At 46.7% G+C, this 17,245-nt stretch overlaps 1 protein-coding gene across 1 annotated transcript in view; it reads right to left on the bottom strand.

The window, feature by feature from the left end:
* Window positions 1-223: 223 nt before the first annotated feature.
* Window positions 224-17,245, bottom strand: part of LOC144101097 (protein argonaute-2-like) — a 33,472-nt gene continuing 16,450 nt past the window's right edge. Inside the window, exons 2-4 of the mRNA XM_077634111.1 lie at window positions 11,268-13,365; window positions 4,053-4,182; window positions 224-957 (exon numbers count right to left, since the gene is read on the bottom strand). Coding sequence (XP_077490237.1) covers window positions 301-957; window positions 4,053-4,182; window positions 11,268-13,365 — 2,885 coding nt within the window. The 3' untranslated portion in view covers window positions 224-300. The remainder of the gene's footprint in view (window positions 958-4,052; window positions 4,183-11,267; window positions 13,366-17,245) is intronic.

Here is a 17,245-nt window from a genome sequence, read left to right as displayed (position 1 = left end):
TACGAAGTTTTACATCCCAAAGCAACACATAGACTATATGATGAATGCCTCAGTAGAGGACTCCCAATAAATTTCGGCCACCTGGCGTCATGGACAGACATTACATGGTACATGGGCGTCTATTGCATTCCACGTCCATCAAAATGTGGCCACTGAGCCTGTGCTCTCAGGCTCAGCAACCAAGTGCCCTAGCCAGTTTTGAAACAAACACGAACGGCACCAGTGTGATAAAGGCACAATTTATTGAGCCGTAAAAACAAATAGTGCGAAGCTAAAGCAGTCCAAATAGTGCAGAAGTGCTCACACGAAGTACATGTTCTTCTGCATTTCTTCGGTCACCTTGACCGCGCGAACATATTCAGCAGTGGTTATAGGATCGGTGCCCCCCGAGCTGACACTGCTTCCACTCGGGAAGTTGCAAGCACTGGCAATGTGTTCCTTTGCGCGGAATGCAGCCAAGTGCGCATAGTACACCGGCGCTGGTATGCTAACACTGCGAGCACAGCGCGCATAGGTGTGACAAAGATAGTAGCTCAGCTTCTGCAGATCGTCAGAGGTAAAATTTGCGTCGTCATGGACGACGTAATAATGGGCCGGCTTGCTGGTGCCCTGAATGCCAGCGTGACTGCACAAGAAAAAATCAAAGTCGACGGGGTGCGTGACCACCGTGTCGACAGTTGTGCCCGGAGGGATGTTCTTGCACCGCCCCACGCCTTCACGCTCGTTGGCCGGCATGAAGCGGGTGTGGTGGCGTTTCTGGACGACAATGAATGTCACGGGTGGTTTGTAGGAGCCGTCTGGGGTGAGGTCAAGGCAGGCATTCCGAATGGCCGATAGCTCCTGGTCTCGTACAATGCCAAACTGGCCCTCGCTGACCCCGTCTCGGTAGAAGATGATCTGCTCCGGCTTGTGCCTTACCTCTTGGTAGAAGGCCTTCAGGAGCTCTTTGATCATCTCCTGCAACAGCGACACACAGAAGCTGGCGGCTGCGCTCCAAGGCCACAAACGCTAAAACAGGCTTGCATTTGCAAACACAGCGAAGAAAGCTGAGTAGCCCAAGCATACTCAAGTTTAAATGGAATCTAGAGGGCAGGAACACAGCAAGACCAGGCATACACAGAAACATCTCAAGTCTTGCTTACAGCAAAAAAGCAAGTCCGTCAGCGTACACCCTACACAATAGGTGAGCCCCCTACAATGTGCCACTTGTTGGCATACCAGGCGACAGACAGCAGGCTGGAACCACATCACTCGGTGGGCGGGAGGGCACTGCTGAGCCAAGCCCACTCCTAATTGGAGCTGCAGCAACACTATTCTGGAACTAGCCGTTGCTTGTCACAAAAGGTCAAACTTTTATGTCAGTTTGCCTTCCACACCGGAATCTCGTATTCAAATGATGCCATATTCATTTCTGCAATGCCCACAACAAAAAAAAAAGCAGGCCAAGCAAGAGCACACATCAAAGGCCACTTGCCACGACGCCGATACTTGATTGGCAAGTCCCAGATACATTTCCAAGCCACTGCTGTAGCCAGTACATACACTCAACTCTCGTTACTACATAAGTAATGTCAACGACTTTTTCAGATTTACAAACTTTTCAAAACTTCACGCCAGAACGTCTGTATTTTCAGTACAGAAATATTTTACTATAAATTAAAAAAAACCCCAATATTTCAGAATAACATGCGTAATTTATTTGGTCGCCCACAGTTAAGGCATCTCGTTTTAACGAAATCGCCCTTGATGAACAATGCTGAGCACACTACTGAGGTGCTCGATTTATGGTATGCATCGTCTCGTACAAGAAGCTGGATGCGGGACTGTTGACAAAGTGACGAGGTAACAACAAACCCCATGACTTCCGCCACAATTTTTTAGAAGGTATGGTGCGGATGAGGCCTCGCTACCTTTTTTTCTTTACTGTGCTTTTTGTCACTCGTGTTCAACTGTGCCACCAAGTTTCATGTCGTGCAAAGAGGAGTGCTTGGCTAATGAGTTCTGTGATGTTGTGATGTCCGCGTTAAGAACAAGTGACGACAGTTTTCACTAAAGGAGAAGGTGTGACGACACTTGAATGGCCCCATATCAGAGAACAGCCTGACCGCTTAATTTAGGCTTCACTTGGCGGCTCGACCTGTCACCACCTACCAGCCACCCTAACCCAGCTGAGCACAGTTTCGGGTGGCAATTGGCGCATTGCTGACATTTTCATTTTATTTGCGCCACTGAGAAGTTTCCTTCGTTTCTGTTCCCGTGGGTCCGTTCTTCCAGTGCATCGAGACTGCGGACTCGCTACAGTGCAGTGAGGCCTCCACACACGTGACGGAGCCGCTTATGACTGGTGTGAAGAGGTAGCGGTAGAGCTCCGCCGCATCGAACTGTGAAGGATGCTAGAGGCACTTGCAATTTTGTAGCAGTTCTGCTTCCATGTCACAACAGTATGTATTGATGAGAATGTGAAAATGGTCACTATCGCTCTGTTCTCATCTCAAAATCTGGCAACCATTGCCGTCTTTCATCAAATAAATTTATTGTGACGCAAGCAGTTCTTAACATTTTTTTGGTCCCTTGGATTTTGAATTAACGAGCTTTTACTGTGCTAGGTTTGACTTTCGAGTCTGATTGTTATGATATTTCAATATAAGGAACGATTCTCGGTAGTCCAGCCTCGGTGGTCCAGCACAGTTCATTGTATCGAAATTTCACATTAAATACACATGTACGCCTTTATACAATTCCTAGCTACCTCCATGACATGAAGACTGTCAATACGAACAACTTTTCTTCAGACATTACTTCCGTTCTGCCAAGCTGCTTTTGAAATTTACGATTTTTATGAATGCACTACCTTGCACCATAAACATATCGTAATAATTTTTAAAACTTTCTTGAGAAAAAGAATTGCACATTTACTATGCGATTAAACGCAACACATTACCACTTTTCATAGACTCACAATAGCCCACACTTGGTTTGTCCCAAAGTGCTTCGTAACAGCACAATACAAGTAGACTTGAAATGCAGAAGTGAACGTTATGAAATACGCAAACTTCCGTTCACCTGAAGCCACAGAAATGGCAGGAGATATCTAGATATATGGAGCTTTAAGTGCACAAAGTACCAAAATATTTCCTGCACCGATCATGCATGGCAACTTAAGCCTTTTATCTAGCTTTCTTTCCTGATTAAAATTGTCCCAAGCAAAGATAATCATTACAAAAAAGGAGTCCCACATAGCAGTGGTAGTACTAGTTAGTAGTTGGAGGTCAATGGTGCAACAACAAAAGCCTGACACACGACACAAGCTGGCACGTCTTAGTGATGGTTATGTATGTATGCTATGGTCAAAATTAAGCCTTGTAGCAGTGTGGCAGTGCAAGATAAATAGTGCATGATTGTGTTTACAATGTGACAATGGTAGAAGCTGCTGCACCTTCTCCGTCGTGGCTCAAGATACCGTTACCCAAACACTTGCTGCCTCATAGCGTCAAATGCCAGTAATGCACGTCCCCATCAGCTATTAGCGGCGGGAACGCACGAAGTGCGACACGGTACTGAGTGCCAGTGAAAGACTGAGTGCCTGCACAGACTTTCTTCATAGGTTAGTGGCCCTTTTCTCAAATTCTCACAAGACAGGTTTCGGCACGGCAAGTGTTATACGGAGTTTAACGTCCCGAAGTGACACACAGGCTATGAGGAGTGCCACAGTGGATTGATACGGATTAATTCAGGCCACTCTAGATTCTTTCAAGTGTGCTGCATTGCACAGCACATGTCTGTTTTTGTATTTCACTTCCACTGAAATATGACTGCCGCTACAGGTACAAGACAGGTTACAAAATCACAGCTTTCATCTCAAAAACTTTTCTAGATAAGCAGTGACACCTGCCTTGCGTGCATTGCAATAAATTTTGACTCAACCAACACTTAACAGGCAGAGCTGAAGTTTGCTTAATAGAGTGCTTACTGTAGTCTGCCTGCACGATACCGATTCCATTCTGCCTACTTTTAACTTTGTTGGCACTACGAAAGGTCTGTACGCCACTGACCTTCAGGTCCTCGATGATCTCCACCCTGGCCACGGCCTCCTGCTGCTGGATCTGGACACGGATGGACGCTCGGTACCGAGCAGGCACAGCATCCACACTTCCCACGCAGGCAGCAATGGAAGGCTTCACCCTGTTTACAACAGGGGGTGCGGATGACCGCTGTGTTTAGCACCCCAACACATTTCATAAAAGCAGGCTGAAGTCATATGTGATGCTGAGAATATCAAAAGGCGAGGAACGGAAAAAAAGGGCTCACCATCCTTGAACTCATTCAATGAAAAGCAATCAAGTTTGTATTTCACAAATCTAGATTTTATTTTCCTACAAGGCTGATGGGTGTAAAGAAAATTCCAGTTTTATCGGTACACTGCAAAATAAACCATATTTTGTTTGTCTGGAAGATTCTGTCATCGCCAGACGGGGTGCTCGGTTGCAACGAATTTGCAGGCGTCAGGAGCCTGCTTGTGGGAATGCACCATGCGATCTTCATCCCGAATGCATATGTAAAAGAATTTACTGTGCCTCCACATGAGCCCAGAATTACTCTCACACTACACTCTAGGGAACACAGCTGCAACCAACATTCATGCCAACAAACTCATTCAAATACAGACTTTTCCCTCCAACCACCTCGAATTAGAATTAGCTGCATCAATCATTTTTTCAAGCTTCCAATTTCAGTGAAGCTGTGGACAAACATTTCTTATGTTAACTCACTTTCTTTCTATTCTTTGTTCTCACTCACAGAGGAAGGAAAGGCTAGGAAAGGAGCTTACTATCTGAGCTTCATGACAAAAAATGTGTCAGAAGTCTCGTGTTTTTTCAGGGACCACTGGGATTCATTGGCTCACAGCGCAGCAGCATCTGCAACACTGGTGCAACGCCAGTGTGTTGGGTGTGACCAGTCCTATGACCTAAGTGGCCCACCTACTTCCTAGGTTCGTTGTTTGGGCATTTTTCGCGCATTTTTTCGCTCATGATCAACTACACAGATACTGATGACGGCAACGCCACATTTTCTGCGACACCCTTAACGCTATTGCGTTAACATTTTGAAAAGTGGCAGAGTGCAAAAGGTCACTATGTTGCACAACTGAAAAAAAAAAAAAAAATGCAAACGCAGCAACTCCATGCAGTTGAGCCAATTTATAATGAACACTGACCTAGTATGAACAAGATATATGTGGCATTTAGAATGCTCATCATGGCATTAGCTTGGACATATATTAGTGTGGGCAGAGAAGAAAAAGAAAGGAAGAAAAATAACGTTGCCCAGCTCACACCGCCAATGGCACAACGGGCTAGAGTCTTGGACAGAGTGAACATTTCCGGACGTGGTGCTCGGTTGCAACGAATTTGCAGGCGTCAGAAGCCTGCTTGTGGGAATGCACCATGCGGCCGCGATCTTCATCCCGAATGCATATGTAAAGGAATTTACTGCGCCTCCACACGAGCCCAGAATTACTCTCACACACTTCAAGCTTACTGCAAGGCTATTCGAATTAGGTGTGAGCAGGAAAAATCCAATGTGGAGCTACGCTAATGTGTTGTGAACTATTCTTGTCTCTCCCTGTGCCCCCAGCCTTAAGAACTATGCGTTCAATTTTGTGGCAGGTAGTAAGAGGTCTCTCTGATTGCGCCTCAACCAAACCACGGGAAGTTATGTGATATTGGGTCATTCCACACCAAGCGTCTTTGACGTTGCGCTCGACCATCTTTTGTTCACAAAAATTCATGGAAACTCATCTTAATGCGCGTAGTCAAAACCTGAAACATTTTTTCCGAAAAAAGTTATTGGTGAGGAGAGGGCAGTTTGAACATTTAGAAAAGGCGAGAAACCAGGCACACTACTCAATAATTAATAAAAAATTCAAAGCTTTAGAAAACACTTCAGCAGTTTTTTCTTTTCACTGACATTTGCACAGATAATGTCTTTCAACATATTCGGAGCATGCAGCTCTATAGGGCATATTTTTAAAAATCGAAAAAAAAAAGTATGAAAATGTACCATTTTAGCTGTTTTTTGTTTTAAATATCACAATTTATCTCGGAAATAGCCGTTTTGTTTTTCTAGACGTCTAGTACTTATAAAAAATGTTACAAGCGATGAAACTGCGTACATCGAATTAAAAAAAAAACTAAAGTTCCAAAAAGTGCGTTTTGTGCCATAAACACTCGTTAAGTTCACCCTGATATGGTCCAAGTAAAAATACAAGCAATAACGGGGTATACAGAACAGTTTATTGCTTTTCATTTCTGAAATATTTATCGCGGTATTTTTTTTTGTTCAAACGAGAAAATCATTTTTAAGGTTGAGCTCTCACCCGCAAGTTCCGTCGTCTCTTAAAGGGACTATGCAATGAATAAAAGGTCGCCTGTAAATGTTTTCAATGCATAGAAATGATGCTAAGAAGCATTCACATGAAGTATGAGTCTACGGAACTGAGCCTGCAATTTATTACGAATTTTTAAAAACCATGTTTTTTAAAATTCGCGGGCCGATGGGTGTGCTCGTAGTGACCGATTTTAATACTAAAATTGTGAAAAAAGACGTCACTATACCCATGACGTCAGCAGGCCACCACACGCTGTCATTCGCTGGAGCCACGGCGTCACGGGCACACTTCCAGTAGCTGTGAAAATCGTCTGCTCGTGCCGCCGCGCGACACTCTCGGGCAAGCGCGAGCCAGGGCATTCATTGCCTTCGCGCATATGGTTTCAATCTTCCTCTGCCGCCTCCTTTTGTTGGGAGTTCCGGAACCACTCGCAGCGGCTCGCCGAGTTGCTACTGTCGTCGCTGGCGTTCAGCCGGTACGGCGTGAGCGCATAGGGCTCGATGCCTATCGCGGCCGTAAGAGCGAGTAGTCGCGCCTCGAGGTCCGAGTCCATTACTGCTAACTACAACAGACGACAAGCAAAGAAACCTGACGCACGCCACAATCACGCCGCCGACGCTGCTGCTGGGGTGCTAGGAATGACAACCTGAAGTTGCAAACTGAACGTCAGCGGATGACTTATTGATGGGCAGGACCCGGTCACAGAGCTGTTTTCTTTACTTTTGCCTGGTGCCCCGCGTGTACGAGTTGAGGGGGAGAGGAGGAGGAGCGTAATTTTTAATCGTCTATATCTTGGTCGTTATTGATGCTAGCTTAAAAATTCGTGTTGTGGTGACGAGTGATGAAATGCCTATCTCTCGTCTGCTTTACGTAACCTCAATTAATTTATTGCATGGTCCCTTTAAAGGGCCACAGGAAGGGGTGTTTGAGCTTGGCTTTAAAATGCTTGCACTATGTACAGTACAGGCCACTGAGCGTCCATGACGCGTACGAGACCTCAAAAGCGAGCGGGAAATTTACAATACATTTTTAAAAACTCCCGCTTTCGCACCTCGCGGCGATGCGTGGTGCCGGGCGTTCGCGTGAAAACCTGGCAGACGACGTCACGTCTTGCAAATTACGTCGGCAGCCGGGGGTTATCACTGGTTAACGGCGCCAAATTCCTTCAGATGTCACGCGCTACCGCGGCCGTGCCCACAACGCGCGCCGCAGCGGGAGGAGGTAGGGAAGGGGCCGAGTGTGTTGGGCCGGCAGAGGAGCACTGCCGTTTTGGCGTGCGAGAGGAGAGGGAAAGGCGCGAAGACGCGGAAGTTCAAATTTCGTCTGCATATAGCTCAGCTTCCACAAAACGCATTAAAATAATTCTTGCTGGGGGATAATTAAGAACCGTCCTCTTTTAACATTCCAGACATATCGCAGCTTTATTGAGACCCCCTTTCTGGGTCCCTTTAACGCCTCTTCGCCACAGAACATAGTACCTGGAATGGCAGAACACTTACAGCCAATAGCGGATTACATAGAACAGTTTGCCTTTCATTTCAGAAATTTTTATTGAGGTAATTTTTGTTTAAAGCGTGAAAAGAATTTCTGAAGTTGAGCTCTCTCGCCGAAATTGTGTCGTCTGTTTTCACCGCAGAACATGGCACCTGGCATGGTGCAACACTTATAGCCAGATAACAACTGCAGTTTGCCATCACTCTGTGTCGTGCATATTTAGGGCTGGAGCTAAAGATGATCTCGCGTGACATTCGGCGAGTGGTATGCAATGAACGAGAACGTTTTGCTTTCGAAGTTTAAACAGACCCGCTTTGGTGCGGGGCAGCCAAGAGAAGAAAAACGAGGGCATTCAGCGTGCTGTCTCGCATGGACCACGAGGAGGGATGACCAGCCGGCATGGCAGGCATACCACAAGTGCTTTATTTATATCTGAATAAGATCGTGGAGAGCGCGCGCCTCGGAGTGCTTGCGAAGGTGCGAAGTGCACACCACTGCGGCAAGTAGCACGAGATGCGCTGAGGGTGACCGCGGCCCGCTCGCCCGTGGGTGCGTCGCTCGCAAGAAGGTGCTTCACCAGCATGTGCATCGTCTACAGTTGCTGCTGGAGTATTAATGCAGAAATTGCACTGATTAAACGAAATACAACCAAGACATCACATCGGAAACAGCCAGGCATGAGCCTCTGACGGCCACAAGGGTCAGGTACCACGTGGTGCTGCTGTGTCGCGGATTGTGTCAACACCGGATCTTTCTGGTCATTTCCAGATCACCGTCTCACAAGCTCTTATGCTGGTGCTTATGTCTGTCATGGCGCTGACAAGAATGACTTACTGAGACAGAACCACACTGAACTAGCTCATTTGGGCATGTGCCGCCTCTGCAGTGTTGAGAAAATCTTTTCCATGAATACTTGTTCGACTACTCAACGTTCCCATGCTTGCCTGTGCTCCAACCTTACTTAAGAACAAGAATTCTATATTTCGTTTCGCCAGTGTAGACAGTGTCGTGCTCTGTGGCAAAGAGGTGTTAAGAGACGACGGAACTTGCGGGGCGAGAGCGCAACTTTAAAATGATTTTCTCAATTTAAACAAAAATTACCTCTATAAAATTTAAGAAATGAAAGGCAATGAACTGTTCTACATACCCCGCTATTCCTTGTATTTTTACTTGGACCACCTCAGGGTGAAATTAACGAGTGCTTTTGGCTCAAAATGCACTTTTTGCAACTTTAGTATTTTTTTACTTCGAGGTACACAGTGTCATCCCCTGTAACATTTGTTAGAGGTACTACACATCTAGAAAAACAAAACGGCTGTTTCCGAATTTTTGAGAGCAAGTAGATATTTAAAACAAAAAACGGCAACAATGGTACATTTTGCATATTTTTTTTTCAATTATTTTTAAACATTTATGCCCTATATAGCTGCTGCATACTCTGAATTATATCGAAAGGCTTTATCTGTGCAAATGTCAATAGAAAACTGGTGAAGTGTATTCTAAAACCGATTTTTATTATTATTGAGCAGTGCCTGGTTTCTCGCCTTTTCTAAATGTTCAACCTGCCCTCACCTCACGAATAAATCTTTCACCGAAAATATTTCAGGCTTTGATTAAGCACATTAGGATAAGTTTCCATGTATTTATTTGAATCAATTGGAGATGGTCGAGCGCAACTTCTGGGACATTTGGCATGGAATGACCCTATTCTGATTTCGAGTGCACTCCGTAGTACTACATATCGTCTGAGCTACACTCACAGATCATCAGATGAAGCATTACATAGCTGAAAAGCTTGCCGCGAAACTTGCGCTGCTGCATGGCTCCTGAAGTGGAAGGGCGGATTGCACCTCAGAACCATTCTCGCCGTCGCTCACACTGCATGCGAGATTTCCACAGACTTTTTAAAAGAGTACTGCCATTTGCTCTGTTCAAGGATTTGACTGCATAGAGTAGAACACTGTCTAAGCGTCATCATCCTCACCACCGTTCCCGTGCAAAGCAATTGCGCAGGCTCTTTCCACGAGCCATCGCTCGTCAACACATCACTGAAGATGATTTTCTGCACATGTGAATTACGCCACCAAATGCTTCGTTTCACTCACGCTCGGCCTAATGGACCTGTCTGTCGGAACCACGACGAAGAAACATAGATTTGAAAGACATCCAAGCTCGAGGACATCGATTGCCCTTATACCACCAAAATGCTTTGATCGTCTGACCAACGCTCGGCCTAATGGACCCGTCTGTCGGAACCACGATGAAGAAAGGTAAACTCGAAAGACATGCAAACCCAAGGATGTCGATCGCCCTCCGCCTCAACGCATGCGCTGCTCACGTTTTGTAACTCAGAAAGAAAAGAGCGAACGGCTCAAAAACGCGTGCCAAAACTTCACCGAGTGGTTCGTGCATGTGGCACATAAAGTCCACCATGGAATCCATGTTAAACATTCGTTCCCGAGTCCATTTGCTGAAAATTTTGGAACACAAAAGCCAACTGCCATGTGACGTGTTCATTATAAGTAGGCTTCAAGAGACGACATTTTGAAACAGCGGCGACAACTAAGGTTATGGCTGCCTCGATAGCCGGTGCACAGAGCTGCTCAAGTCTAAAGCAGAGAATTTGGAGCAGTTTGGCGTTATTTACCCAATTTTCATCAGGATGGCACAACTTATCTAAACTCCGTTTCATACCTAGCAGCTGCCACAGCCAGCGCGCCTGTTAGCGCAGGTCAAGTCCGTGCCCAAAAAGTAGTTCGCCATACAAATAAAATGAATGTAAGCATATTTCGTTGCGACAAGCCTTAAGCATCGTGACTGGCCTCTCTTGACTTCGTTTTACTTCTCGCCACATTTTCCTCCTGCAACTCGCCGAGATCTCGAGAAAAAAGAATTACAGGTGGCGATATGATACACTGCTAGTAGGGTGAATCACTCCTACTTGATCCATGCCCAAAAAGTAGTTCAGTCAGCAAAAATTATAGCCAGAGGGCCCAAACAGACAGCGCATCAGTTTCGACCACGATTTTCAATGTTATCGCACCGTTTTACACAGCTCTTTGTTTTCGTCCGAATACTCACCGGTGTTTCAAGAGGAATGAATGATACGTGGCAGAGTAATACAGTTTTGCGGACGCACTACTTCCACAGCCTCCGCAGTGTTGCCTGCTACGTATGAGATGGGGTATAGTTCGGCGAAGTTTGGAGCATTTGGTGCAAGAGTGGTATCACTGCAGTAATAAGTGTATAAACTGCAATGAGACAACAAGCGGTCAGACTCCTTTGGCTCCACGCCTTTCTTTTGAGTGCCATGTGCATTTCGTTCCCATGCTGTGACTCACTACACAGTTATCAGCCAAGGACACCCTCAAACCCCCATTCTCACCTGTCTCCAGGTGCCGGGTGGGTGACGTCTGCCCCGATGATGATGATGGGTCGCTTGAACACTTCCGGCTTCTCTGCGTTCAGCAGCCCGTTGTTAGTCCCGCCAAGTTTGGCGTTTATCTTGAGGCAGAGGTTGGTGATCAGCGGAGGGTTGCATTTGCGCACTGCATTCAGCTCCTTGATGCACTGGGTGCGGATCCCCAGCTTCACCTCAGCTGCCTCCTTGATATCGGCATAGGACGCCTGGCGCCCGAGCACGACAATTATGAGCTGAACATTTTTTGCCTTCAAGTCCGTTAGAACCTGCAGAATTGGCCGGCGGCGGATGTCCTCACATGCAACAAGCACAGGATTGCTGACGCGCATCCCGAGCCCACCACCAACATTCTTGAACATTCCTATCAGGTTGTCAATGTCACCCTTCTGCAGTCGACAGTTGACACCCAGCAATGCCCAGTTCTCAACGGGCATGGCCCTCAAGAGCTTGCTGCCCCTTAGGTCCCACACACCATCGCGGGGACGCAGCTGCTGTTGCCCGTCAAAGACCAGTGACGGGGGATCCAGGACACGACCCTTCAACTGGGTCGGATTCGTGCTGACCTTGATGTTGAACTCATCCAGGTAGGGCCGGCTCTTCTGCACCACATCCTTGACAGATTGCACGATGTTTTGGAAGCGCTGCTGCGGAGGCTGCGCGGTGCGCCGGATCATCTGAGTTGTCATGCTCTCATTGAGCTTCTTTCTGTACGGCTGGCCCTCTACTATGTGGCACGCCTCGAGTGGAAGGTAGACAGGCCGTTGCAAGGTGCCAGACTGAATGCAGGGCAAGTGAGGAAAGCGCATGAATTTTGGATACTTCTCACGGAAGTAGTCAGCTACAGTCTTTCTTTCGCCATCCTCCAATAGGAACGACAGTTCCTGAGCTGTTTGCTGGGTCACTTTGGTGACCCTATACTTGCGAGGATAATTCAAGTGAAGGACCTTCACTTTCAAATCCTTCAGCTCTTTGGAGAGCTTACTGCACTGTGATGCATCGAGCCTCCTGGAACTCTGTGGCTCCATTTCAAGCAGTTTTCCCATGAACTCGATAACCGGAATGGCCTCGTAGAAGGCAGTTGCCGAGCGGTCAACGTTGAGCATAGGCTTCCACTGAGCGGGGCGGACGCTGGTGTAGTAGCCGAACCACACTTCGTGACCACCACCGAGGGAGTGGTCGGCACCTTGAGGTGGCCGCATGAAGATTGACCGACCAACGGGCGTCAGCGTGATGCAGGGGCCGTGCCTCATGATGATATCAAGTGCCTGAATCACCTCTTGTGGCACAACGCGCACCCTTCTATCGTACACTGCATGCAGTGCATCCAAGTTCACCGTTGCTGCATACTGAATGACAACAATGAATTCCTGTTCTCGCTCATCCTCTTTGAACGGAACCTTGAATGTTCGTTCCCTGAACGGAAGCTCCTTCCGTGTGTATAAGTTCTTCCGGCCATCGAATGCCGGGAGACAATTCTTTAGCTCTCCCCGATATTTGTCGACAAGGCTTTGTATGACGAGCCTGTTAATGCGTGTGCTCAGGCAACGCATTTTCTTTTCGTCAGGAGCCTTGGCCTCCTCTTTCTTGGACGACGACAGGATTGCCACATCATAGTGGAACACGTTGCCGTCTGGCAGCTCAATTTCAAAGTGATTAGCAAACAGGCTTATAGGGCGCCCCAATTTGCCATGCTGTGGTCGCTGGGGAAATGGAGTAGTGCGTCGCGGAACAACAGCTGCTGTCGGCAGGGCTTTGCGTACGGCACTCAACTCCAGAGGTTCTCCGGCGGCCGCTACAGCACCCGCGGGTGCAGTGACCGGCGGCTGTAGAGCCACCGCAGGTTGAGCAGCTGTGGGTGCGTGCCTGGCACCCCGCTGCCTGCGAGCACCCCCACGCTGTGTCTGGCCTTGCTCTTCAGCCCGCTGGAGCATTGCCTGTGCGAATGATTGTTCCTGCGTCTGGGCTTGCTGCTGAGCCCGCTGGAGCATCGCCTGTGCAAAGGATGGCTCCTGCTCTGCTGCCCCGGGCCGCGGGGGTTCCTGGCTGACTTGGGGGACATCCTCTGCAATAGAAGCCAAATGTCTGCCATTGAAGTGTGGACACAATTACTAGAATATACAGCAACAAAGGGAAGTTATATTTTAGTTTATTTCATTAGGAAGGAAAAGTGAAAGTGCTTTCACAGGTAGCTTTGTAGTCAAAGAAAAATTTTTTTCCCAGACCGCGGAAAAAAATCCTTACATTTCTACTCCCCCTCTGCCGATTCGCTTAAACGCACTGAACACTTATAAGCATACAAAGGGTCACTAAGCCTGCTCAAACAAAAAGGCTCCAAGAATACATAGTGAATAAAGATATCGACTGAGAAGGGGGAACAGATTTAAGAAAATGCGATGTTTAATGCAGAAAGCGATTCTGCAGCTTGTATGCTAGGACATCTTCCAAAATGTCTCATGTCTGCACCTAGTCCTAAACTCACCGGAATAGAAAAAGCGTGGTTTATGGGGGTTTAACGTCCCAAAGGAACTCAGGCTATAAGGGGCGCTATAGTGAACGGCTGCGGAAGTTTCGACCACCCGGGGATCTTTAACGTGCACTGACATCGCACAATACATAGGCCTCTAGAATTTCACCTCCATCGAAATTCGACCACCGCAGCCGAGATCAAGCCCGCGTCTTTCGAGCCAGCAGCCGAGCACCATAACCACAGAGCCACCGCTGCCGCGGAATAAAATAAGCAGTGCCCATGTCTCTACCAGTGCACATTGACACATGGCCACATTAACGCACATGAAAACCTGGCTGCGTGGGCTGGAGGACAGATCACCTGTGCCATTCAGTTAAGCATGAAAAAAGAAAAGACAAAGGTAGGTCCAACACAGTGCATAGACTTCTAAGGGAGCCCCACCAGAGAACAGGGTGGAGGAAAGGCGCAGTTATCCGTCGCCTATTGTAAGCACAATTCGTGCGTACACATTTCTGCAGCACGTCAATGTTCATGCTGGTTCCGAGCTCCAAAATCCAAGGGTTTTTGACGACTTTCAATGACTCGGCAGTATTTTTTTGCAAGGATCAATAAACGAAGCCACTTATCAAAACAATTATTTTCTACACACCAGAAATATAGCCTACTGCACAAGGTACTTCTACCAACTAAACCACACGAGCCAAGTCGCTCTTCACTCACAGCTTTTACCAAAGCTCAGCTTCCTCTTTTTCCAGTTCAACATTAGGGCTGAGAATGGCTTGCACTGTCTTTAACTGCGCTCATCAAACCATTGGTCGTTATCGCCCATGTCAAGTCATTAGTAGCTTCTGTTCTTTTATAAAGTCTGAACTATTCCAACTCGGAAAAGCTGCTTCCAACATTCCTTTCTATACATCTGCCTCCTTGAACTTTTGACCTCATGCTTCTTTCCAAGCTTCAAAAAAAAAAAAAAACGTAGTAATGAGTAATGATGTTTTGCAGAAGCCTAACGACAGCTGCAATTCCTCTGTGATCTGCAGAAAGGATGCCACCTGCTCTGTCTACAGCAGCACACACAATCTGCTGCGATATCCAAAAATTCCTCCAAAATTTTCCGCTGCAAATTTCTTATTCATGCTGAATCCCTGCAAGATGCTCCTATACCCTTGGCTCAGAATGAACTACACTTCAACTCTCTTTCTATATGAAGAATGTTCTCGGGAGTTCACAATCGATTTAGTAGAAGCAGATTTTGCCGGAACCCCTAAAAATGCGACTCCACTGCTTCCAGACTGGCTAAGTTTGCTCTTTTTAGTGCAGTTTGAAAAATCGCTGGATAACCCAGGGGTTTGTTTGCATTGCAGCTTATAAGGTGTTGCCAGATCGAGTACCTATACTCTGATCAATTTGGAGACTGAAGTAGCTTAGAGGGCAGTAGTAGCAACGATGACAAAAACTAGTTTCCCTAGGAGATGTTTATCAAAAAAAAATGTTATCTGAATCATCCAACAAATGGCTGAATATCATTAAATGAGCCACACGGACTTGGGGATGACGTTCACAAGAAAAACTATGCGAAATGACCAACAAAGGCTTATCTCATTTCCTTTCAAGTAACCCTGTCCTGTGCCAGCTGCAGCCTCATCGGTGCAAGCTTCCCGATCTTATCTGCCCACCTGACACTCCACCACCCCCTACTGACTGCACTTGCTTTCTCTTGGAGTCCATTCTGTTACCTCTAGGGGGCCATTGGATATCTTCGCTTCGCATTATACCCCTGTCACACGGGCATTTCGAAGGCCCTCGAACCAAAAGACTCAAAAGGCGATCGAGTGCTGCCACATGGGCAGTTTCAATGGCCATCGAGTCAACGGAGCAGCGCAGAACTCCATCGAGATTTCGAGGGCCTTCGAGTGCTGCCCAAGGTTGCTAGCATTGTTTCGAACGGCGTCAAGCACATTTTCGCACAAGATACATTCACGGCACAAAAGCATGAACAAACATTATTCGGCTAAACTTTAATGCAAGCAGTCTTTACAGTAAATTTAAAATTGTATCAGTGTGGCTTTAAGAGCATTAATTTTTATATTGTGGTCTTTACGTTGCTTGCGTACGTAGTGTTGACAATATGGCGGCGCCCTGCCCGCCCGCTTCACAGCGATAACAGTTTGGTCGCTAATCCCTCAAAGCAATATCGTGTTCTAAACTGTTGTATCCGCCTTCAATTTGCCCATTCTTACCCTTGCATAAAGTTTCAAGAGACAAATAGCTTTTGTTTTTCAGATATAAAGGCAATTTCCCAGGTGTTAAACCTGACGAAGCAGCGCTCCAACACAATTCAACTGGCTTGTTTTTGACTCGTCTTGTATTAGAGTGGCTACAGCAGTGTCTAAATCTGTCAGTAAATGGCGCTAAGAAAAATGCGCGGTGTTTGTCGCATACGTGCAACTAAAAGGGTTTTAAACGACATGCGTGTATGTGTGTATTTCAGCATTTAGTAGATTTATAAAATATTTTTGTTATTTGCGCAAAATTGAAAGCAATTACGACGCCACACAAACTTAGCGTAGGACATGAGAACCATTTCAATGGCCACTGAGGTTTGCCGTGTAGCAGCGACACAACTCCTACGAGTTCGATGGCGATTTGAGAATTTCAAAGGCCCTCGACTCGAGGGCCATTGAAACTTGATGTGTGACAGGGGTATTAGATGTCCCATCAATGCCCATTTTTTCTCTTTGAATTCAGCTCAGATATTATAACTCTCATTTCTTTCCTGACCAACTCCTGTTCTCTTCCGGTCTCGGTAACGTTACACCCTTTAACAGATTCAAAATTCGAAGGGTTTTCAAGGGCTGCCAAGGAAAAACTTTTTCATTTTCAAGGGTCTTCAAGTACCCACATAGACCCTGCTGTGCCTATTGTCCGAAGTTGTCATTGCATTTTATTTTCAAAATGTAGACGGATGACAGACCAACACTTTGCCAGTTTTGATAATGGCTAATAAAGTCACGAACCAACCAGCTTGAACTGGTCTGTCGGTAGTTGCAGAGTCATCTGCAGTCTTTTTCGTTCGCCTGAAATTAATGCGCCTTGCTGTATTAACTGCCACATTAAAGCCAGTGACTGGCAAGGTGTTGAATTCCGGCATGTTATTCCTAAAGACAGGTGAGTGAGCTGCCTGAATGAAGCACATCGGACTGCCAGCGTCGCCCACCCGCCAAAGTCTGTTTGTGGTCGACACTTCTCACCTACCCCTTACTCCTATAACCCAGTGCTCGTCTGACAGTCAGGCATGAATGTCAAGCACCTGAGGCTTCGTCGGAAGTCCCTGCTGAGACTTTTTTTCCCACTGGGAAGGCAAGTTTCCATCTTATAGCAATCGGTGTGAGCGTATACATGATGTACCTCTGCAATGAATGGCAATTTTCTTTACGCCAAATGAAAAAGGCAATACAATCACGTTGGGCACAGG

Source organism: Amblyomma americanum, chromosome 8 (assembly GCF_052857255.1).
Source record: "Amblyomma americanum isolate KBUSLIRL-KWMA chromosome 8, ASM5285725v1, whole genome shotgun sequence".
NCBI lineage: Eukaryota > Metazoa > Arthropoda > Arachnida > Ixodida > Ixodidae > Amblyomma > Amblyomma americanum.
Note: the sequence above shows the minus strand (reverse complement) of the source record. Positions and strands in the feature narration are given on the sequence as shown.